This window comes from Trachypithecus francoisi, unplaced genomic scaffold (assembly GCF_009764315.1).
Source record: "Trachypithecus francoisi isolate TF-2019V2 unplaced genomic scaffold, Tfra_2.0 Lachesis_group19, whole genome shotgun sequence".
Classification (NCBI taxonomy): domain Eukaryota; kingdom Metazoa; phylum Chordata; class Mammalia; order Primates; family Cercopithecidae; genus Trachypithecus; species Trachypithecus francoisi.
In genome coordinates, this window is record NW_022681464.1 from 20,642,400 (window position 1) to 20,666,671 (window position 24,272).

General features: G+C 39.3%; 1 protein-coding gene across 2 annotated transcripts; it reads right to left on the reverse strand.

Annotated features, from left to right (window-relative positions):
- Window positions 1–3,336: 3,336 nt before the first annotated feature.
- Window positions 3,337–24,257, reverse strand: LOC117063987 (zinc finger protein 271). 2 transcript variants are annotated; one of them, XM_033177972.1, is made up of 3 exons: window positions 24,148–24,257; window positions 23,292–23,514; window positions 3,337–7,908 (listed from the first exon to the last, which is right to left on the reverse strand). In XM_033177972.1, the coding sequence occupies exons 2-3, from the start codon at window positions 23,338–23,340 to the stop codon at window positions 6,041–6,043; spliced, it is 1,917 nt and encodes a 638-aa protein (XP_033033863.1). In that variant the 5' UTR covers window positions 23,341–23,514; window positions 24,148–24,257; the 3' UTR covers window positions 3,337–6,040. The 2 variants fall into 2 exon arrangements, with proteins under 2 accessions (XP_033033863.1, XP_033033862.1); XM_033177971.1 differs by having other exon boundaries at window positions 23,836–24,242.
- Window positions 24,258–24,272: the final 15 nt, after the last annotated feature.

The window sequence follows — 24,272 nt, forward strand, 5'->3', positions numbered from 1 at the left end:
GGTTTCACCGTGTTAGCCAGGATGGTCTCGATCTCCTGACCTCGTGATCCGCCCGTCTCGGCCTCCCAAAGTGCTGGGATTACAGGCTTGAGCCACCGCGCCCGGCCTGTATTGTGTTTTCTAGAATTTTGTTGAGGATTATTTATAGGGGACATTGGTCTGTAGTTTTCTTGTAGTGTATTTGTCTGGCATAGTGTCAGGTTAATGCTGGTTTCATAAAATGAATTTGGAATTGTTCCTTCCTTTGTAATATTTTATAGGAGTTTAATAAGAGTTGGTGTTACTTCTTTGATAGAATTCACCAGTGAAGCCACCTGGTCCTGGGTTATTTTTTGGGGGAGGTATTTGATTACTGATTTAATCTTACTAGCCATAGTTCTATTCAGATTTTCTACTTTTTCACAATTCATTGGTAGGCTGTGTGTTTCTAGGATCTTGTCTGTTTCATCTAGGTTATTCAATTTGTGGTGTACAATTATTCCTAGTAGTTTCTTCTAATCTTTTTTATTTCTGAAATTATAGCAGTAACATGCCCTCTTTTATTTCTGATTTTAGTTGATTTGGGGATTATAGGTTTTTAAAAAGAATACTACAATTTGAAGTGACTTTCTTGTAACATCATACCAAGTGGTACATAATATTCACATAACATCACTCACTGGTGATGTTACCCTTTAGGTGGTGCATCTTAGGCAGGTGAGAAGCCCATCAGGGGACATTTGGCAGTGGCTGGAGACATTTTTGACTGACTGTCATAATTTGGGGTGGGTTGCCACTGGTATCTAGTGGATAGAGGCCAGGGATAGTATCAAATGTCTAATAAATCCACAGGATGGCTCTTCACAGCAAAAAATTATGTGCCCCAAAATGTCAATAGTGCTAAGGTTGACAAGCCCTGCCTTAAGGTAGTTTTTGTCAGATTTCTCCACTGTAGTTAGTTTTTCCTTTTCCATACTCTATCCTTTGGAAGTAGGTCAACAGGTCCAGCTTCCTCTGGAGGAGGAGAGAATCTAAATATATAATTTGGTATTTTTCCATAAGGAAGAGTTGTCTCTTCTCCCATACCAATTTATCAGTATGGATGCATGTATGCTTATTTGGCCTTGGGAACTCCTTCAGTTTGTCTCCTATGTTCCTTTGACATGCCCCTATCCTTTTGTTTTTTGAACTCTTACCTACTTTCTGTACTACAAGATGCTCTAGGCTCATCTTGCGTTTTCCCTGCCCTAGCCCTACAACCAGTCATTTATCAAAGAAGCCCTGGTTCCTTTCATTTGGAGAATGATATTTAGAAACCAAGGTCTGGTTATGCTCATTGATGCTGGGGTGTCATTGCTTCTAGATCCTCTCAAAGAGCGAGGTAGTGTATGTATGCATACTAACATATGTATAGATGTATGTTCTATAATTTTCTTCAAAATCCATCTGTGTGTGCATAAAATGTATATATGAGTTCATATTGATGTTTCTGACTCTAATGGTTTTGGCAAGTTTTGATTGAGCATACTGTGCATGAAAAATTGCAGAATCTGGATAGCCATCCTCCAGACAGGATTCACCCTTTCCTGTTTTCTAGCTGGCAGCTAGATTAGGGGAAGATAACTTACTTCACTAAAAGGTTGACCTTATTTGACATTGCATTCAGTCTTTTTAAGACTTGGTCAGGTTTTTTCCTCTCTTGGGGTGTAGCCATATAATGTTTACGTTGAGAATGTGGGGTGTTTACAAGGACACCACCTACTTGGCACAATTTATACTCTAATTTTTATTCCCTAGCACGAGTCAGCTGTATTTCATTTAACCTTCCAGCATGGTTTGAATAGATTTCTTGGCACTTTTCCCTGTCAGTTCAAGAATCAGCAAATGCCTGGAAGAATCAACTGGCATAAAGTGTCAGGCCCAATTCTCTGCATTTCCCTTCCACTCTATATTCTTGACAGTTGTTCGAATTTTGTAGTTTTGCAACTCATTTCTAAGACCTAGTAAGCAATCAGGTTTGGAAAACTGGAGGTCAGGAGTGTAGGTTGATTACCAGTTATTTTATGTGGATGACAAGGTGTTTAGTAGTGTAATTCATAAAGATAGGGAATTCAGGAGGAAGAAATCATGGGGGGGTGTGTGTGTGTTAAGCTCATGAATTTGAGTTTACTCACAGGACACTGAATACAGAAATGTGTAGTAAGCTCTCAAAATGTATTCTCAGGAGAGATAGCTAAACTTCAGAAATAGATTTGGAGACCACCCTGTTTTTTCTTCTTTGCTTTTTTTTTTTTTTTTTTTTTTGAGACGGAGTCTCGCTCTGTCACCCAGGCTGGAGTGCAGTGGCCGGATCTCAGCTCACTGCAAGCTCCGCCTCCCGGGTTTATGCCATTCTCCTGCCTCAGCCTCCCAAGTAGCTGGGACTACAGGCGCCCGCCAACTCGCCCGGCTAGTTTTTTGTATTTTTTAGTAGAGACGGGGTTTCGCCGTGTTAGCTAGGTTGATCTCGATCTCCTGACCTCGCGATCCACCCGTCTCGGCCTCCCAAAGTGCTGGGATTACAGGCTTGAGCCACCGCGCCCGGCCCTTCTTTGCTTTTTAAATTCTCCAAAGAACAGATAATAAATTTTACCTTTCTCTTATCCACTTCTCAACCTAGCATCATGTCAATGCCTTTTAGCTCCTCTACTTCTGGACCTCATGATTTTATTTCCAGACTTTAAAAATGGGTTTCCTGTTAGTTTCTCTCCCCCTTTTAATCTGAAACTCCTTTTAAAGCAGAAAGATCATTCAAAGACCTTAATGGCTTTTCATTACTTTGAGAATAAAATGCAGAAACATAAAATCTAGTCTAACCCACCAAGTACTTTTTAGAGATAAGCTACAGCCCATTAAAGTGCCTGCTTGTTTAGCATCACAATCCTTTTTTTCCCCACTTGATTTTCATTTCCACATTATTCTTACCCTTTGAAATGTATGTTTCAATAAGCATTTTCATAATGCATCGTAACTGTTTGTGAGCTTCTTGAGGGCAGGGGCCCTTCCCCTGCCCCTCTTCAACAGGAACCAGTACAGTGCCTGACACTGAATATTTACAGAATAAGTGATAACCAACATGCTCATTTCTTGCACTTCCTTTTGTGCCATTGTGATTATTCCCTCCCTGCATTTATGCCTCTATTCCCATCCTTCAAAGCTCAAACTTCAGAACTTCCACAAAGCTCTCCCTTTTCCTTCTAATCAGAATTGAACCCTGACTCCTCTGAGTTCTTACAAGCATGTCCTACTTTTATGATTATATTGAGCCATGTGTTTTCTGTACATATTAGTCTCTATCACTATACAATATACACTTCATTGGAAGAGACAGTATATTCTTTTTATGTACTACAAAACCTCCCAAAAGGCCTTGCCTTAGCATCACACTAAGGAAGGAACAGAATTTAACAATGCTAAATTAAAATATTAATTGACAATTATGGAGGACAGAGTAAACAATTTTGTAGTACTATTATTTAGTAGCAGAACTTATCAAATTGTTAACACCAGAAAGACAATTTGAATTTATTTTTTCAAACTATTTCTATTTTTCAGTGGAAAACTTTGCATGTGTTGCCTGTTTTCAGGATGTATGTCAGAAATCAAAAAAGTATGATGAATGTTGCCACTTGAAAAAAATATCAGAAAGTCTTTATTTTTACACAGAATAGACTATACAAATTAATTATGTAGGTACTTTAGCTACTGTATAGGAAAAACTTATTGTCTTCTCTATACTCACAATATTTCTGACACCAGGTGTATATGAGGTTTTCCCCTATCAAGCAATTCTCCAATTTTCTGTGGTCATCCACTAAGTGCCCTGTAATTAAATTTTGATGCTATCTACCTGGAATCAGATCAGCATAGATGCTTCAGGTTAAGGTCTCAATTCTACAACTGAAACCAGTTGTGTCAGTTTTGGACACTAATCTGCACTTCAGACACCAATCTCATGTCCATGTTTTCACTGATGCTTCTGACCAACTGGTTATAAATCCAAGGTTACTACAATCCCCTCTTTGAGTTTCAGCATTAGCTAGAATGGCTCATAGAATGTAGGAAAAGTTTATTTACTAGATTCTTGTAAAAGAATACAACTAAGGATCAGCCAGATGCAAGAGATGCATAAGGCAAGGTGTGTGGGAAGAACACTGAGCTTCCATGCCCTCCCTAGGTACAACACCCTCCTAGTACCTCAACAAGTTCAACCTGGAAGCTCTCTGAATCCTGTCCTTTAGGTTTTTATGAAGGCCACATCACGTGGGCATGAATGATTAAATCACTGGCCACTGGTGACTGAATTCCATCTCCAGCCTCTCTCCTCCTAGAGGTCAAGGTAGGGTGGAGTTGATCTGAAAGTTCCAACCCTCTAATCACATGGTTGATTCTCCTGGCATCTAGTCCCCATCCTGTGGTTCTGTCTTTCCAAAAGTAATCTAACATAAACTCAGGTGTGGTTAAAGGGACTTGTCATCCTAATTACTCTTACCACTCAGGAAATTTCAAGGGTTTTAGGAGCTCTGTACCAGGGGATGAAGACCAGATATATATTTATTATAAATCACAATTTCACAGCTACCACTTTTTGTTCAATCTATAGATGAGAAGATAAATGCTGCTAGAAACATCTCTACACTTTGACATATGGAAAATTTTTTTAAAGATCCTGTTTCACAGGTTTAGAAGCTGTTATTAAATGGTAGTGAAGAACTTTCAAACCAATAGAATTTATGGGCTGTATTATTCAAAGCAAAATAAATCTATATTTGCTGTGAACATTACAAGAACTTGCACAAACTAATGTGCACTAGGAAAACCGAAACTATACCCTCCAAAACTAAAAACAAAAAAAAACTTCTGAGAAAAGGGGGCACTGGAATTATGTACTTAGTAGGTTTAATATCAGAATAGTATAGCATGTTTACACACGTGGAACTTAAAAATAGGTATCTAGCATTAGCATAAAGTAAGACTAGCTATCAGGGTTAAGTGTCATATTATTATAAATGCCAATTAAGATATGGAGGGGATTTAAGTTTTCCCTACATTATCTAAAATAATTTCTGATATGCAATTGGTAATTTAAGCTCTCTAAAGGTTTGAGATTATAACAATAATACATTTCCTTCTTTTGACTGAATAGCTCCCACACTGATTTTTACAATACTTGATAAGTTCTGCATTAGATCTCTCACAATAATACAACTCTCTTCCTGTAGGTTACGTCTGAATAAGACTAGAGCTTTTCCAACATTATAGAAAAGATAGAAATTTGTTTCTATTGTTGTTTACTGACATTCAGTAAAAAATTTTTTCACATTGAAGTTTTCCCACAATTCACAGGACTCTTCCTCAGAGTTTTTCTTTTTCTTCTTTTTTTTTTTCCTTGAGACAGAGTTTCACTCTGTTGCCCAGACTGGAGTGCAGTGGCGGATCTCAGCTCACCACAACCCCCACCTCCCAGGTTCCAGTGATTCTCATGCCTCAGCCTCCTGAATAGCTGGGACTACAGGTGCCTGCCACCACACTCAGCTAATTATTTTTTATTTTTTGGTAGAGACAGGCTTTCACCTGTTGGCCAGGTTGGAGAATTTTTCTTAATTTTAGTAATGTCTGAGCTCTGAGTTAAACTTTCATTATAAAAACTGAATTAATCTCCTGTGTGGTACTGGTGTTTTTGGTTTGTTTGTTGTTGTTGTTGTTTTTTAATAGACAGGGTCTTGCTCTGTTGCCCAGGCTGGAGTGCAATGGTGGGATCATAGCTCACTGTAGCCTCAAACTCCTGGGCTCAAGTGATGCTTTCACCTCTGCCTCCCAAAGTGTTGGGATTACAGCCGTGAGCCACCACTCCTGGCTCCAGTGTGGTTTTAATGTAGCATAAGAGCTCACCACTGATTTAAAAACTTTTTCATACTCATCAATAATGAACAGCATTCATTAGATTTTTTCCTGGTATGGTGTCTCTGGTACTGAATAGAGTTGAAGTATATACTAAAGGTTTTCTCACGTTCATCACATTTTAACTGTCTTCCCCACAATGGACTTCCTCATGAATAGTGAGTTCAGAGAGTTGGCTAAAACTTCTGCTGCACTGAACACACTGGTAAGGTTTCTCCCCAGCATGGATTTTCTGGTGTTCAATAAGATCTGTGCATGTGCTAAAGGCTTTCCCACGTGCCTCACACTTATACGGCTTTTCACCAGTGTGTATTTTTTGATGGTTAATGAGATCAGAACGCCGACTAAAGCTTTTGCCACACTCATCACATGGATTTGGTTTCTCCCCAGTGTGGATTCTCTGGTGTAGGGTAAGAGCTGAGCACTGACTGAAAGCCTTCCTGCACTCACTACATTTATATGGTTTTTCCCCAGTGTGGATTCTCTGGTGTTTAATGAGGTCTGAGTTCTGACTGAAACTTTTGCTGCACTGTGTGCATGGATATGATTTTTCTCCAGTGTGAATTATCTGATGAAGAACAAGGTCAGAACTCTGACTGAAAGTTTTCTTACAACTATTGCAATGATAAGGCTTTTCACCAGAGTGTACTCTCTGATGTTTAGTGAGGTCTGAGCTTTGACTAAAAGTTTTATCACACTGATTACATGCATATGGTTTCTCTCCAGTGTGTATTCTTTGATGCTTAACAAGATCTGAACGGCGACTAAAGCTTTTAGTACAATCACTACATGGATAAGGTTTCTCTCCAGTGTGGATTCTCTGATGAAGAATAAGGTTGGAGCTCTGACTAAAGGTTTTCCCACATTCATCACATTCATAGGGTTTCTCACCTGTATGAATTCTGTGATGTTTAACAAGATCCGATCTTCGACTAAACATTTTATTGCACTGATTACATGGGTAAGGCTTCTCTCCAGTGTGAATTCGTTGATGATTAATAAGATCTGAAAGCCTACTGAAGGTTTTGCTACATTGATCACAAGGATAGGGTTTCTCTCCAGTATGAATCCTCTGATGTAAAATAAGGACTGAGCTCTGATTAAAAGCTTTCCCACATTCATTACATTTATAGGGTTTCTCTCCAGTGTGGATCCTTCGATGTTTAATAAGGTCTGAATTCTGACTGAAACTTTTGCTACACTGATTACATGGATATGGTTTCTCCCCAGTGTGGATTCTCTGATGCAGAATAAGATCTGAGCTCTGACTGAAGGCTTTCCCACACACATCACATTTATATGGTTTCTCGCCAGTGTGGATTCTTTGATGTTTTATCACATCAGAACTCTGACTAAAATGTTTGTTACACTGGTTACAAGTATAAGGCTTCTCTCCAGTATGGATTCTCTGATGTTTAACCAGATCTGAGCGCTGGCTAAAACTTTTACTACAATGACTGCACTGATAGGGTTTTTCTCCTGTATGGATTCTCTGATGTATAATAAGATCTGAGCTCTGACTGAAGGCTTTCCCACACTCATCACATTTATAAGGTTTTTCACCAGTGTGGACTCTTTGGTGTTTAATAAGGTCTGAGCTCCGACTGAAACTTTTAATACACCAATTACAAGAATAGGGTTTCTCCCCAGTATGAATTCTCTGATGCAGAACCAGGGCTGAGCTCACACTAAAGGCCTTTTCACACTTATCACATTCATAAGGTTTCTCACAATGGGTTCTTCGATGCCTAAAAAGGCTTGTACTCCAAACAAAGCTTTGTCCATATTTGTCACAGTTATGAGGTCTCCTTTTAAAGACGTTCTGATCTTTTTCATTTAATTTATCCCCAAATTCACAGAATTCTCTGCCTTCAGAATCCTGGAGAACATTCTCTCTGAGACTGCTAGACTCTTCTGTCAATAGTTCAGTTTTTGCTGTAATTCCCTCCTCTGAAGCTGGCTTTCCAATCTTGGTCTTGTTCTCACCATCTGGAACAATAAACAAAATCCAAATGGAATGCGTTCTGTATATTGTAAGAAAGTTTCAGGTGACACAGATTAGTATTTACCCATAAAATGTGATCACAGTGTGAGTATTTCAAAGAATGAACATTACCCTCTGAGGAAACCTAGAAAGATTCAATAAGTAAGGGATCACATTAATCATTTATAGAAGTGATGTACCAGATATGCTCTGTATGTTTGTCACAGGAGATCTAGGAATACTGAAGCCTAATTAGTGATTAGTAATCCTAGAACGAATACATAAGTATTTTATTAACATATATAAGGCAAGCAGGGTGAATCTCAAAAAAGATAAAGAAGTTGGTTGGGCTTTATCTAGTACTACCCAGCGATTTGGGCTAAAAGTATGAGAAAAAGAAAAACAAGGAAAAGAAAATGCTTCAATTACTTTGTTTGCATCTTCTCTATCAATTTTTAGAAATGGTACACAATTGATTGTTAACACACCAGTGGAACATGTACTATGTTCTCAATACCTTATATAATAAAGCCACAAACGAGAATGATCCCAGTCCTTAAGTACAGCAATCACTTCAATATTGAGTTTTCATACAACTGTTTGAATTTATTATGTGAAAACATCAATAGGATTCCAAATGGGATAATGCTGCATACCTTCCATCTTAGTATGCAAAATTATGGTTTTTATTTTCACTCAAATGGAAAGCCATCCTAGTTCTGCCCATAGGAATGTCTTTAGGAAGAATACCCAGGAAAATAATAACGGTTACACCTGAAGAAAACTGGGAGTCACATGGTGAGGAGTATGAGGAATTCTGAGAAACTTTTTATTGCAAACACTTTGATAATGCTTGACTCTTTCATCACTTGCATGCATTAGCTATTTTTAAAAATGAATATACCTGTGAACCACAAATATCTGAGATGGGTCTCAGTAAATTTAGAATTTTATTTTGCCAAGGTTAAGGACACGCCCATGACATAGCCTCAGAAGGTCCTGATGACATGTGCCCAAGGTGGTCAGGGCACATTTTAGGGACACATGAGACATCAATCAATATATGTAAGATGTACCCTGGTTGGATCTGAAAGGTGGGACAACCGAAGCAGGGAGAGGGGCTTCCAGATCATAGGTAGATAAGAGATAAAGGGCTGCATTCTTGTGAGATTCTGATTAGCCTTTCCAAACATAGCAATCAGATATGCATTTCTCTCATTGAGCAGAGGTATGACTTTAAATAGAATGGGAGGCAGGTTTGTCCTAAGGAGTTCCCAGCTTGACTTTTCCTTTTAGCTTAGTGATTTTGGGGTCTGGAGATTTATTTTCCTTTCACATACCAAAGTAAATAAAACTGCTGAATTATGGGAAAAAAAGAGATCTATATTTGTATATAACAATTTGTAGTAGTAAACACAGACCACAAAGTGATAATGTAAATCATTCTGAAAATTGGTTACAAGAAAATGTATTGTGTTATGGTCTATAGGAGCCACTGTAAGTGTACTTCACAAGCAGTGCACTCAACAGAGTGATCATTCTCTTTATGATTTAGGACATGCTATCCAACAAAAGAATCCAGATAGCTGGACCAGAATTAAATTTGAACCCCATAAGCTCCATTTTGGCTAGGCTGTAACCAGGAAGGTATATCTACCACCAACCAGGCTGGCCAGCAACTGCCATTAGGGGAAAGAAAAAAACATCATGCCCAGGAATGGTCAGAACAGAATCTTAAATTTTCAAAATCAGTTCTATAATAAATTTCTACCTCTTTTGTCCTGGTTATTTCTAAGGAAGTGACCAAGAAGACATAACCCCTTTCTGGCAACAGCCACATTCAGTGAACAAACTTCCTTACTAAGGAGTGTGAACCAGAAAAAGGTTAGGAAGGTAGAGTCTATATCTTTTCTGAGTTGACTTTTGAGGAGCCATTCCTATACTCAACAATGCCAGATACCTTGATTGTAGGGCACATGAAAGCTTCACTGAATTTCTTTTTTTTCTTTTTTTGAGATGCAGTCTCATTAGGTTGCCCAGAATGATCTTAAACTCCTGAGCTCAAACAATCCTACCTTAGCCCTCTAAGTAGCTAGTATTACAGGCCTATGCCATAGTACCGGTTCCCACTGAATTTCTTGACTATCAGCCCATTGTTGAGTGGTGTTTATTACAAAAGGCATATCTGCAGACTACAAATGGTCTGGAGAGCTGAAAACACATCCAATTTGGGTGAAAGTCTAAAACCTAAAGGGGTACTTCCAAGTGGAGGCTTCTTCCGTCTTGCCAAAGGCTCCAATTAGCAGAATCATTAGTCATAAATAAAGACTAGCTCAAAGGAGTCATTAGGTTTGTGAGGGGTCCCAAAGGACTTCTGGCACTTCTCTACATTCAGTTCTTCCCAATAGGGAGGATCTCCTCTGGCACTTAAGTGATACTGAAATACAGAACTAATACCTACTAAACATTCAGATGTAGAAGCAGTAACAACAGTATACTGAATTGGCCTAAAGAGCCCCACTGACAAACCATGTTAGCCTCCCTTCTGCTAAACCCTGCCCAAATCCCATTAGGTGAATTCAGGTGCTTCCTCCCCACAGTGGACTGACTAGAATGGCAACTTGGGGTCCTGTATTTAATAGAGACTCAGTTTCATTCCTTCCTCTTCCTGAAGCTTCCCACAATATTTGAATGGGTAGGTTATGGCTTCCAGTGTCCCTCAGAGACAGGAAGACTTCAGTGCTATCCCAATCATATTTCTCCTTAAAGCATCTGAGGTCACGATAAGGAATTGGACAGAATCAGAGAGCACAAATGGAAAAAAGATTCTGAATCAGTATATAAGGCATATTTTACTTTTGGTTTCAAGAGGTGATGGTTGCTTGCAGGTCAACCAGATGAACTTATCTAATGTTATTGGTTAACCAAAGTCTGTAGTAGGTGGCAAGGTACCATTACTGACACCATTTGTTTCTACTTTAGGGCCTCTTGATTAAAAAGTCACAGCCATACTGTTTCTGGTTGAAGCTGCGGGGTTTATGACTCTTGGTTGACTCAAGGTTGACTTGGACAGCGGTGACTCTTTTAAAGGTAGCATTTGCTACCCTACTGTCAAGATAACACCTCTTAAATTCTTGCTCGGCTTCAACACAAGGGTTAGCGGAGTTTTCTAAATGACTCTTGAGAATTTATCTAATTCTTCATATCAAGTTGGTCATTTTCATCAGCACTGTAATTCCAGTGTGGAGATATAAGAGCCTGGATACGAGTTAGTATCTTGTCCATAGTATCTCGCAGGAGTTTTGTCTGTCTGAGGGAAAGCCCCCTCTCTCCTAGGGTGCCAAAGTTCCTCTATCACATCTTAGATCCACTGCAAAAGGACTCTGAAATGACTTTTACTGTCATCTCCAAAGGGATCTAAGGTTGGCATGACAGACTACAGGAGGGGCTAAGTAGTAAGACGGCTCAGCTATTTCCATTCTTCCTTAATCTTTAAGCAACCAACCCAAGCAAACCAGCCAAAGTTCTAACAATTCACCTGGTTTCTGCCCATAGTGTTCATCAATTTTCCTCCTTTTATGCTTGGTGTAGCTACATGTCTCTGTAACTGTCTGAAAGTGGGTGGAAACTTTTGTCCACCCAATAGGAATCTTAACTGCAATTTGTTACAATGGCATACACCTGAGGCTGACCACTAAATTGAAGTTCCCCTGGAGGGGAGTTAGCAATAATCAGGGCACTGTTTAGATAGCTGTCTTTGAACATGCTTACTGGATTTGGCTTGCAACCACCTCCTGAATTCCTACTCATTAACAGGCAATAAAATGAAGAAACATTTATTGCTCTGTTGACCATACAGTTTGGTCAACATGTTCACTACCAATTCTCATGGACTTCCCTCAAAATCTGTTAAAGAGCCCGTGAGGCCTTTATACTTCCTCTTCCAGAAAGTCACATCTCTGTCAGCATCCCATCATTATTACTAACACTATCAAAAACTGAAAAATCTGGGATTTTACCCTATTTGCAAGCTAACGAGTCAATCTACCGCAGTTTCACAGCCCCTGGCAGAAGACATGAGAATCCTAGATAAGAAACAAAGGACAGTTTATGACTCACAGCAACAGCATTAGACAGAATAGCAGTATTTGTCTTCCTGAACCCCAATTCTCACAAGGTGACACATGTAAGTAAGTTGTATTGCAGGACAGGAACCCTGAGGCAGGGACATAAGGACACCTGTCCTCTGCTTTAGAGGGAGACACTATTACCATATTCAAAGGTTGCTTGCTATATAACATTCTTTTCTTTTCTTTTCTTTTCTTTTGAGACGGAGTCTTGCTCTGTCGCCCAGGCTGGAGTGCAGTGGTGCAATCTCAGCTCACTGCAACCTCCACCTCCTGGATTCAAGTAATTCTCCTGCCTCAGCCTCCTGAGTAGCTGGGACTACAGGCGCCCACCACCATGCCCGGCTAATTTTGTTTTTGTATTTTTAGTAGAGACCATGTTAGCCAGGATGGTCTCAATCTCCTGACTTCGTGATCCGCCCCCACTGGCCTCCCAAAGTGCTGGGATTACAGGTGTGGGCCACTGCGCCCCGCCACAACATTCTTAAAAAACAGTCCAGAACAAATGCAGGCAATTCCTTTGCTTAAAAGATATGCAGACACACAAGAGCCCACAGAGAATTCTCTCTCAACCATAACTTTAATAGAAATGATGAAAACCAGAAGATAATGGAATGTCATCTGCCAAGGGCTTAAGGAAAAGAAGTGCCAACCTAGACTTGCATAATAAGATAAAATGCCTGAAAGTTAAAATAAAGATATTTTCAGTTAAACAAAAACCAAGAAAGGTTTTTAAAAATATACCTGCACTAAAATAAATACTAAAGAGAATTCTTCAAGAAGAAAAACTATCCCAGATGCAAGCAAGGTAATGCAGGAATGAAGAGCACTGGAAAAGTAAAGTGTCTTGGTAAATCTAAATGTGTACTTACTGATTAAAGCAATATGAATGTTTTGAGGAGTTTATAAAATACATAGAATTAAAATATATGGCAAAAATAGCACAAGAAGAGAGGGTAGGAAAAACTACAGTATTATAGGGTCTCAGCATTGTCTTAGAAGTAGTAAATTAAACTGTAATAAATCCAGTGTACATGTTCTAATTTCTAAGGCAGCCTTTTTCAACCAGAGTTCCAAAAGACAATGAAACAGAAAATGAATTGAGTGACTATTTTCTTAATTCTCCAATGATGGTACACATTTAATACCATAGTAGATGTATAAGAGAGCCTGATAGCGTTGGGGCTTAATTTTTTCACAGAATCACATGTGAGAAAGCCTAGGATGAGGTAACTGCTAAAATAATAGAAGACTGTATAAATAATAAGCTAACAGAAGAAAAAGTGCAAAAACTTGATAATCTAAAATCGGACAAAAAGGAAAAAAAAGAAATAGATGGAATAAAAAACAAAGAAAACAAAATAAGTTGGTACATTTAAATCTAAGCATATAAATTATATTCTATGCAAATTGACTACTCCATTAAAAAGCAAAGAAAAACCTACAGCTAACATAGTTAATGGTTAAATACTGAATGCCTTTCTCCTAAGAACAATGGGGTAAGGCAAAGATGCCTACTCTTATCACTTCTCTTCAATATTGTACCACTTCTACTCAACATTCCTAGCCAATGAAATAAGACATGAAAAATAACTGACACATACAAATAGGAAAGAACAGTCATACTGTCTTCAGAGACTACACAACCATATACACTGAAAAATCCCTATCTTAAAAAAGCTATTAGAACTTTTAAATCAATTTACTAAAACAGAATACAAAACCCAACTGTATTTATATATACAAGCAATTAACAATCACAGTCTAAAATGTTTTTTTCAATTGTACCCCAGAATGAAATACTTAGAAATTTAACAAAATATGTGCAACATCTGCATAATGAAAACAAAACTGCTCAGAGAAACTAAAAGAGAACAGAAATATACAATTACTTACAAATAAGAAGATTTAATATTGTTAAGATGGTAATTCTCCCCAAACTGATCTATAGATTCAAAGCAATGCCAATCAAAATCCCAGCAGGTCTTTTTTTGGACGAACTGACAAACTCGAGGAAAACAGCCTGTTGATGATAGTAGTAATGCCATCTTGAGATGAAACCACCATAATGACATATGTTTGACTCCTGTATACCAAGGTATTCCTGTAGCATAGATAACCCCTCATAAAGAAATGTTGCCTGCAGCAGGAATAACCCCTCATAAAGATGCTTATCTAACTTCCCCAGAGGTCAGAGTTTTTAAAGGGGGTCTGAGACATGATGAGATGCACATGTTTACCAAAAAAATAAAAATTAAAAAATTAAAAAAAAGCTTGTTACATAAAGAGTGCTTTCTGGAGGATGAGGGTGGGGATCTACAATCCTGAGGCCGCCTCAGACATGACTTCTCCTCATCTCTAGTAAGTGATTCTTTTTAGGAAACTGGATTTGTTAGCCTCTTTATGTGGCTTCTCAGCTCCTTTGGCCTTTGGGGGCAGGTATGCATCCACCTGCCCACTGGGGAACACAAATTAATTTTAAACTCTATGTAGAAAGGCACAGAAGAGGCTAAACAATTTTGAGAAAGAAGAACAAAACTGGAGTAGTTACACTACCAAATTTCAAGCTTTACTCTAAAGCTATGGTAACCAAGGTAGGGTGGCACTGGCATAAGTGCAGGCATACCTATTAATGGAACAGAACAGATTTCAGAAATAGATCCAAAAACGTACATACCACTGATCTTCAACAAAGGTGGCAAGGTAATTCAATATTGAAAGGACAAACTCTTTTCAACAAAAAGTGTTGAAACTAAGCCAGGCATAGTGGCCCATGCCTGTAATCCCAGCAATGTGGGAGGCTGAGGCAGGTAGATTGCTTAAGTACAAGAGTTCAAGACCAGCCTGGGCAACATGGTGAAACTGTGTCTTTATAAACCCTAACTTTATAAAAAATATAAAAGTTAGCCAGGTATGGTGGCACACACCTGTAGTCCCAGCTACTTGGGAAGCTGAAGTGGGAGAATCACTTGAGCCTGGGAGGTTGAGGCTGCAGTGAGCTGTGATTGTACCACGGCACTCCAGCCTGGGCAACAGAGCAAGAGCCTGTCTCCAAAAACAAATGAACACACAAACAAAACAAAACAGTCAGAAGTAGATATCGTAATGACAAAAATGAACCCCAACTTTTTCCTCACACTATACACAAAAATTACCTGGAAATGTAATATAAATCCAAGCATTAAAGCTAAAAGTATATGACTTCTGAAAGAAAGCACAGAGGACCATCTTAATGATTTGGGGGCAGGCAAGGATGTTAGATATGACACCAAAAACATGAATCATAAAATAAAAAATGTAAGTTATACTTCATCAAAATCACAAATTTCTGTTCTTCAAAAGACATTACTGAGAAAAAAAGTCAAGCTACAGATTGGGAGAAAATATTCACAAAGCATACATTTGATGACTATGTATCTACAATATACAAATAACTTTTACACTTCAAAAATAATACAACTTGAACAAAAGATTAGAATACACAGTTCACAAAATAAGTAATATGAATAGTTAGTAAGCACACAACAAAATGCTCAGTATCACTAGTCATCAGGGAAACACAAATTCAGCCTCAAGGAGCTGAAGGGTACTGGTAAATATCCATTACTGACAATACAACTAATATAGTTAATGACTAAATATTGACTAGTCTGTGGACCAATTGGCACTCTCAAACACTGCTGATGGAAATACAAAATGGTATACCTACTTTAGAAAATTCTAGCAGCTTTTCATAAGGTTAAACATTTTCTTACCATACAACCCAGCAATTCTACTTCTAGATATTAATATTTATCCAAGAGAAATGAAAACAAATGTCCACACAAGGACTTGTACAAAAATGTTTAGAGCAGCTCTATTAACAGCCAGAAATGAAAACAATCCAAATGTTCACCATCAAGTGAATCAATAAACAAATTGTAATATAGCCATACAATGGAATATTACTTACCAATAAAAAGGAATTACTGATAAAGCAACAATATGGCTGAATCTCAAAAATATTATGCTGAACTAAAGAAGGCAGGCAAGTATGATTCCATTTACATGAAATGTTAGAGAAGCCAAAGCAAATATGTAGTGACAGAGAGCATATTCATGGTTTCTAGGGATGGGGATGGACTGGAAGGAAATTTGGGAGAAGGGTGTTGATACAAAGATTCTATGTTTTGCTTGTGAGGGTAGTGGATACATATGTCAAAACTCATGGAAAGCAAGCTGGGTATGGTGGCTCACACCTGTAATCCTAGCACTGAGGAAGGCTGAGGTAGGACTGCTTGAGCCTAGGAGATTGAGACTAGCCCTGGCAACACAGCAACATCTTGTCTCTACAAAATAAATTAGTTTGGCATGGTGATGTGCACCTGTAATCCCAGCTATTTGGGAGGCTGAGGTGGAAGATCAACTGAGCTGAGCCTGGCTCAGGCTGCAGTGAGCTGTGACTGCGCCACTGCACACCAGCTGGGGTGACAGAGGGAGACTCTATTCTCATCTAAATGCACAATTAAAAGAGGTATGTTTTATTGTCCATAAATTATGCCTGACTAAAGTAGATTTAATAAAAGTCAGTAAAAATATATTAGACAGCAACAACACAAAAAACCCAGACCTTATATTCCATCCTTCTATTGCTTCATTTGTTTCCCTTTATAGCAATTCTCCTTGAAAAACTTTCTCATTTCTCTTTTTTATTATTTTATATACAAAAATATGGATACATCTATATGCATATACACACAATTAAAAAGTGAATAATACAACAAACAAAATTGAACTTTCCATTCAACTTAAAAAAAAGTTACCAGAAAGTTTCCAGTATACTAGAATTCCCCTCTGCATGCTTCCCTGTTCCTGTCTTCCTCCTCCAATCTCTTTCCCCCACCTACTCTTATAATCACTGTGCTAAATTTTGTGTTTATCCTTCTCTGGCTTTCTTCAAAGCTTTACCAAATATTTGTATTTTTAAGAAAGTGTTGTTTGGTTGTGCATGTGTTATAGACTGACTTGTGCTTGTGTACTGCCCCCTCCCTCCCCGCCACCATGCCCAATTCATACGTTGAACCCCTAACTCCCAATGCGATTATAATTGGAGAGAGGGTCCTTAGGAAGGTAATTAAGGTTAAATGAGGTCATAGGGAGGGCTCTAATCCAATAAGATTGGTGTTCTCAGGAGAAGATGAAGAGTGAAGAGGCATCAGGAGGCATACATGCAGAAAAAAAGCCAATCTCCACGTGCAGAGAAAAGTGATGTGCAAGCCACAGAGAGAGGCCTCAGGAGAAACCAACTCTGCTGGTCCTTTGATTTTGGACTTTCAGCCTCCAGGACTGTAAGAAAATAAATTTCTGTTGTTTAAGCCACCCAGTAGATGGCATTTTGTTATGGTAGCACTAGCAGACTAATATAGGATGTTTTTGAACTTTATATTAGAATTATACTTGTATTCTGTGGCTTGCTTTGTTTGCTCAACATTATGCCTGGAAGATCCACCCACGTTGATGTGTGTAGCTGTAGTCCATTCATGTTTGCTACTAAAGCGTAACATACAATTTATTTACCTATTCTCTTTCAATAAACAATAACATTTTGCTATTATAAACAATGCTGTTATGAATATGCTTGTATATCTATCTTGGTACACATATGCAAATGTTTCTCTAGGTTATGTAAGCTATAAGTTATATATCAAGTTTATATAACGTTGACTCATTTGGGTCTCAACTAGGTATTTCCAAAGTAGTTGAACCAATTTAGACTTCCATCAGGACTGTGTATGAGGAGTTCACATTGTTCTATGCTGTAACCAACATTTGGTCTATTTTCTTTTTAGTCCATTGTCATTAGGCTTTTGTCTCTGAAACTCCATCAAAACTGGATTTATCAAAGTCCCTAACAGACTCTGTCTTGACAAATCCAATGGTCACTTCTCAATCTTATTCTGGATTGATTTGAATAATTGATTACTCTCTTCTTGAAACATTTGATTTCTTCTCCCTAACTTACCTTTCTCATTATCCTGTATAAAGAACCCCAATGGCTTCCTATTACATTGGGAATAAAATTCCAAGTCCTTACTATGGTTTATAAGGTTCCACATGATCTGGTCCCTTTTTTTCTCTCCGCCCTCATTTCATTCCACTACCACCCCTAATACCTGTCTACCCCAGGCTCCCTCTGTTCCCGATACATTTAGGAGCCACTGGCATTTGCTACTCCCTATTCTTGGAACACTCTCAGATAGTCATATGGCTTGTTTTCTCACTTCATTTATAGCTCTACCCAAATGTTACCACTGCAGGGAGGTGCAAGACTTGGAGCACCTCTGCATTTTTGAGGTAACAGATACCACAGCTCAATGAGCTGAAATGACCAATTTAATTAACTTGTAAGGTTGCTAATTTTGAGTGAGACTCTTATTACCAGGATAACTAATGGTATTGGAAGTGCTGGTGGCAGTCATGGATGCTGTATAGAGCCTCTCACAAGCCTCCATAGAGAACACCCTGGAGTAGGGCCACATCTTCTGTCAGCAGCAATTTTCTATATGAAAAGCAGATCCTGGCTTACTATTGGGTACTGATAGAGATTTCACACTTGAACACAGAGCACCAAGTGACTACACATTACAGACTGCTCATTGTGTACTGGTTGTTATTCCACCAAATCACACACAAAGCAACGTTCCATTGCAAAAGGAAGTCTAGAAGAAAAGTAAATCCCATATGCAAGTGACTAGAATTCCACAGTACCTGGTCTTATTGCTTCACTACCTCTCCTCAATTTATGTTTATGGTCTCATGGGAATTCCCTATTACCAGTTAACAGCCGAGGAAAATTATAGAACTGGTTTACAGATGGTGGGGAGTGGCACCAGCCAAAAGTAAACAGCTTTCACTTACACCCTTACTCAGAAGTGGCCTCAAACACACTGGTGCAGGCAAATCCTCCCAGTGGGCAGAATTTCACATATGTATCTAGTTGTCCAGTTTTCATGAAAGGTAACATAGCCTAAGATATGTTTATATCGATTAATGGGTAGTGACTAATGGGTTATTTGATTATGGAGGTATCTAGAAAGAACAAGATTGGAAGACTGGAAGCAAAGATTCTAGGGGAAAGTACGAGTGAGGATGGAATTCCCAGAATGGGCAATGAATGTGAATATATTTGTGTCACGTGTGAATCCTCCTCAAAGCGCATCCACTGTGGAGAAGCCTTTCCGTCAGACAGACATGATGATCTACTTTATGACTGTCAACCAGTCTCTTTTCCAATGCTTATCCAACAGGCTCATGTATAAAGTAGTCATGGCAGTGGGAATGAAAACTATATATCGGCTCAACAATATGGACCTCCCCTCATTAAGGCTGATATGCCTATCACAACTTCTATGTGCCCAAGCAGCTAACAGCCAAGACCAAAACCAAGCCCCTAAAAAGGTACCATTCCCTAGAAATGGGGCAGATTCACTACACTGAACCACTTCTATCAAAAAGAGAGCAGCAATTTGTTTACAAACTATTAAATACATAGTCCAGATATAAATTTGCATTGACTTAAGGTTATGCTTATTACCACAGTATTCGATACTCTGTTGCCTCCAAGTAACTCATTTTTCAGGAAAAAAAGTATAGCAGTGAGTTCACATACATGTAATTCATAGGTCTTGCGATATGCCCATTAATCAAAAAGTATGTGGAATTATCTGCTAAAGGTGAGTTATGTCAATAACACAACACCCTGTAAGTCTGGGGTGCTGTCATATAGATGCAATATACGCCTTAAATCAAAGACAATAAATATTGTTTTTTTCACCATGGCCAGAATACATACACAGGTACAGGAACCAAGGGTGGAGGAAGAGTGAGAATGGTTCCTCTTATTAGAGACCTAATAATTTCCTTGTATTATTTTTGCTTTCTATCCCCCTAATTGTGGGCATGGTGAGTTTGAAGTTCTCATGCTCAAAGGAGAAATGTTTCCACCATGGAACAAAGTCATGATTTTGTTAATTTCAAAGATGAAACTGTCTCCTGGTCATTCTGGAATCCTCATGCTGCTGAACCAACATAGAAGGGATCACTTTACTGGCCAGGATGACTGATCTCAATTACCAAAGGGGAATTGGTTGCTGCAACATAGGAAGGGCATTTATAGAAAGAGTATGTCTGGAACTCAAGAGAATTCAATGGGATGCGTCTTAGTCCTCTCATGTCTAGTAGGCCTAGTCAATGGTACACTGAAGCAGCCTGAAAGAAGCAGGATTACTGAGGACTCAGATCATCCAGGAAAGCAGCTTTATATTACTTAACTAGGTAAAGAAATTTATGCCACCGAGGTGCTGGCAGAGAGTAAGCGAGATACAAAATGAGTAATGGAAGAAGATAATTAAGATTATCAATTTAGGCTTTGTGACTAGCAAAAACAGTAGCTGTCGTGTTTTATGTTAATTATGCCTTTTCCCCCTTTCCCTCACCATTTTATATGAAGGGCACTAGTGGGAGTTAAATTCCAGGTTTCCGGTAGGAATATGATTTAATTATGTCAACTTGAAATTAAATGGCAGCTTAAGGGACTTTGTTTTTCTGCTATGTTGGGGTAGATATTGCAGGATAAAAGTGGTGGATTATAATGAATATTCTTCTTTTACCTCTCCAGATCTACTCTCCACCCTGCTCTGTGCCCTACCCTGCTCTGTACTAGGAGATTGATGTTGATAGATTGTACCACCTGGGGTTCCATGCCCTCTGGTATGCAAGTAGGTTTGGGCACAAGTGGGAAAATAGTAGAGTGACTGACTGTACTGGTTTGCCTAAAACTGAAGGGGCTATCGCGGCTTTCAGTGCTAAATTCCAGGCAAACTGGGATGAATTGGTCACTCTACATCCTGGCTCTCTCCTTGCTGGGCCGGTAGCTGAGCCTTTTAGCAAAGGCCAGAGCTCCTAACAGATGGCTAAATCCTACAGCTATACTTTCCAGGGTCTGGTAATCAATCTTTCCCCTGGTCCCTGAAGACCTACAGGTAGTAACTGCTCCCCAGTGTTGTCTGATCCATGGCTGTTCTCCATCCCTTGCTGACTTCTGTAATCATCCCCATCCTCTTCATGAAACTCTGAATTACTGCACTGGAATGAGCCATCTGTTTCCTGCTAGAATCCTGACTGATATATCCTGGTTTAATTTCTCCATAACCATTATCATTAATAATATAATGAGCCTTCATTTATTTTCTCCTTTCCTCCACTAGCATGTAAGCACTTTGACAGCAAAGGCTTTGTGTGTTCAGCTCACTGCTATATCGCCAGCACTTAGAACAGTTATTGGCACAGAAGAAACCCTTAATAACTGATATTATATGGCTAGTAATTAATAAGGTATGATCTTATTAGTAAACATTTATCAATAATAAATATTTGGTGAATTAAATGAATGATTTTCAGGATATATTAATGTTAGCAGTGACTGTCTCTAGAGGGTGGAGCTGAAGGTTATTTAAATTTTGTTTTGTGTTCTCCTATTCTTTACAAATGGACTTTAGTATAACTGTATTTCTCTATAATAAAATGTTATTTTATACATAGTCTAAGAGACATAAACACAAGAACTAAGTATATCAATTTATGTAAAGCTGCAAGGAAGAGGTCCAATTCTCCAGTGATTCTCAGGAAAGATAAGAGCTAGATGTCTTGGAATGGATTATTAAGGAAGGACAAGTTCTAGATATAGGAGAGAAAAACTAACTAACATAAAATAAAGATGCTCCAAGACTGAAAAGAAGCAGAAGATCTAGAGTGAAAAAAGGGACAATGGAAGGTGACTCATAGGAAAAACAGTGCAATAAGAGGACAAACCAAAAAGAAGTAACATGTGATGCGGAAATGAGACCCTACAGGACACCTGAAAAAAGCTGAGATCAAAATTATCTTACTTAAAATAATAGTGGCTACCAATTATAAAGAATTACTGTAAGCAAAATCTGTGCTCAGAGTTTTACATTAAGGATCTTGTTTAGTTTTTTTTTTTTTTGGTGTTTTTTTGGAGACGGGATTTTACTCTGTCGCCCAGGCTGGAGTGCAGCGGTGCAATCATAAGTCACTGCTGCCTCTGAACTCCTGGGCTCAAGCAATCCTCCCACCTCAGCCTCCCAAATAGCTGGGACTACAGGCACACATACACCACTATGCCTGGCTAATTTTTTAAATTTTTGTAGAAATGGGGTCTCACTTTGTTGCTCAGGCTGGTCCTGAACTCCTGGCTTCAAGCATTCCTCCTGCCTTGGCCTCCCAAAGTGTTGGGATTACAGGTGTGAGCCACTGCACCTGGCCTGTTACAGTATTAATGTACCCCAGTGAATCCTATCTCCCAGTACCTATATCCCTGTGTAGTTTCCTTCTACAATGATTTCAGAACTGTTCATATGACCTGCTTTCATCAATGAGACATTAACAGATGAAACACAAACATAGGTATGAAAAGTGCTAGGTATTGGAGAGCTTGCCTTCTCTTTGACTGGAAACAAGCTGTCCTGCAAAAAAGTCCAGGGTCACCTGCTGAAGACATGTGGACTCAAGCCATAGCCAGCACCAACAGTCTGACATTGAGACAATGTGATTGAAACCATCTTAGACTTTGGCCCCAGTAGAGTCAGCCCTGAGATGCCTGCATAAATGACCCCAGAAAAGATCAAGAGAAAAAAAAATTGCCCAGGTGAACCCAGCTCAAGTTGATGACATACAGAATCATAAGAAATAATGTGGTTTTAAAAGTCTGATGTTTCAGGTGACTAAATTTTGGGGTTCTTTATTCTGGAGTAATACATAGATACAAATCTCAAAATAACTTCAAGGTATGAATTACTATACACTTGAAAAGTGAGGAAACAGAATCGTAAAATATATGAGTAACTTACTGGAGCTAGCTAAGTGACAAAACTACTGTTTGAATCCAGGTTGTCAGACTCCAGAACTTTTAACTATGCCCCTACAGTAGGTAAGAGAAATGATCAAAACTGACAGATTAGCAATGAGGTCATTACACAGGGAAAAATGAATGACTTTGGGGTCTTAAAAAAGTGGAGACAGCTGCATGAGAATTTGACAGATTTTGAAATAAAGTCACGTGACTATGCTTGGTACACTAAAGAGGTAATACTGCCTAACAGAGTTAAGGGGGATCATTTTAAGACACTAACATAGGGTGACATCCCCTCATTCTCCCCACCCCACCAAAGCCACTAAGAAAGACATAATACCCTGCCTCTCACCTGACAGAAGGTGGTGTTCCTGAGATTCATAATTGAACTGGATCTCCATGGGCTGCAACTGGACACCTCAGGGTGCAAGTGGAGAATTACCATTTCCTCTGTAAGCTTTTCTTGTCCACATAAAGGTCTGGGACCTGGAGGCAACTGGGCACCACTGGGCTTGGAAGGGAATCATTGTGCTGACTACAGATGTAATCTCTGAGACTAGATCACCAGAAAAATCCTCAAGATAGAAGGAGAAAACAAAAAATCTCATTTGACTTCCAGTTGCTTTTCCCTCAGAATGTATTAGGCTTCCTCCTCATCATCGAAGAGCCAGGGATTAACCCACTTAAGACACACATTCCCCATTCCAAGTCTACAGATGTTCAAACAAAATTAGGGGTTAATGCTACCCAAAAAAGGTATAACTGTAAAGATAACGCAGAGGGGGGAATTTTACAATGAATTCTAGTGGTTAACACTATGTTATTCGCTGCCCTTGCTATCCAAAAATGACACTACTGATCATTTTTCTTCCCCTTTTGCTTTTTCCAACACTCACAAATTCAGGTGGCTCTTTCCCAGTACGGTAGGCTGATTTGTGTGGATGCACCACGCTTGGTGACTCCGCCCGCCCCACAGAGTTTCTGGCGTTCATTCGGTTGAACCCAAGGCCAGCAAGGGCTGACTGGGGACAAACCCAACACTAGGCCGTGAACCAATCGGCTCTCCGTGCCCGGGAGCGACCCCGGGGGCCTTCACTCTCCAGGGACTCGAGAAACCACGCACAGTTTCCTAGCGGCGTTGTGAGGCCGCTCGTTAGGCAAGATCATTCGGAATTCCTCTGCTATCCGCGAGCCGACATCACCGGTACCTTGATTTGGTCACCGGACCGCTGTGAAGCCTCACACCCGGCGAACCCGCCATCGCCCTGTCAGCTCTAGGAATCTGGGAGGAGTGCTCAGCTCTATGGCGCGTCACTGCGCAGGCGCAGGGCGG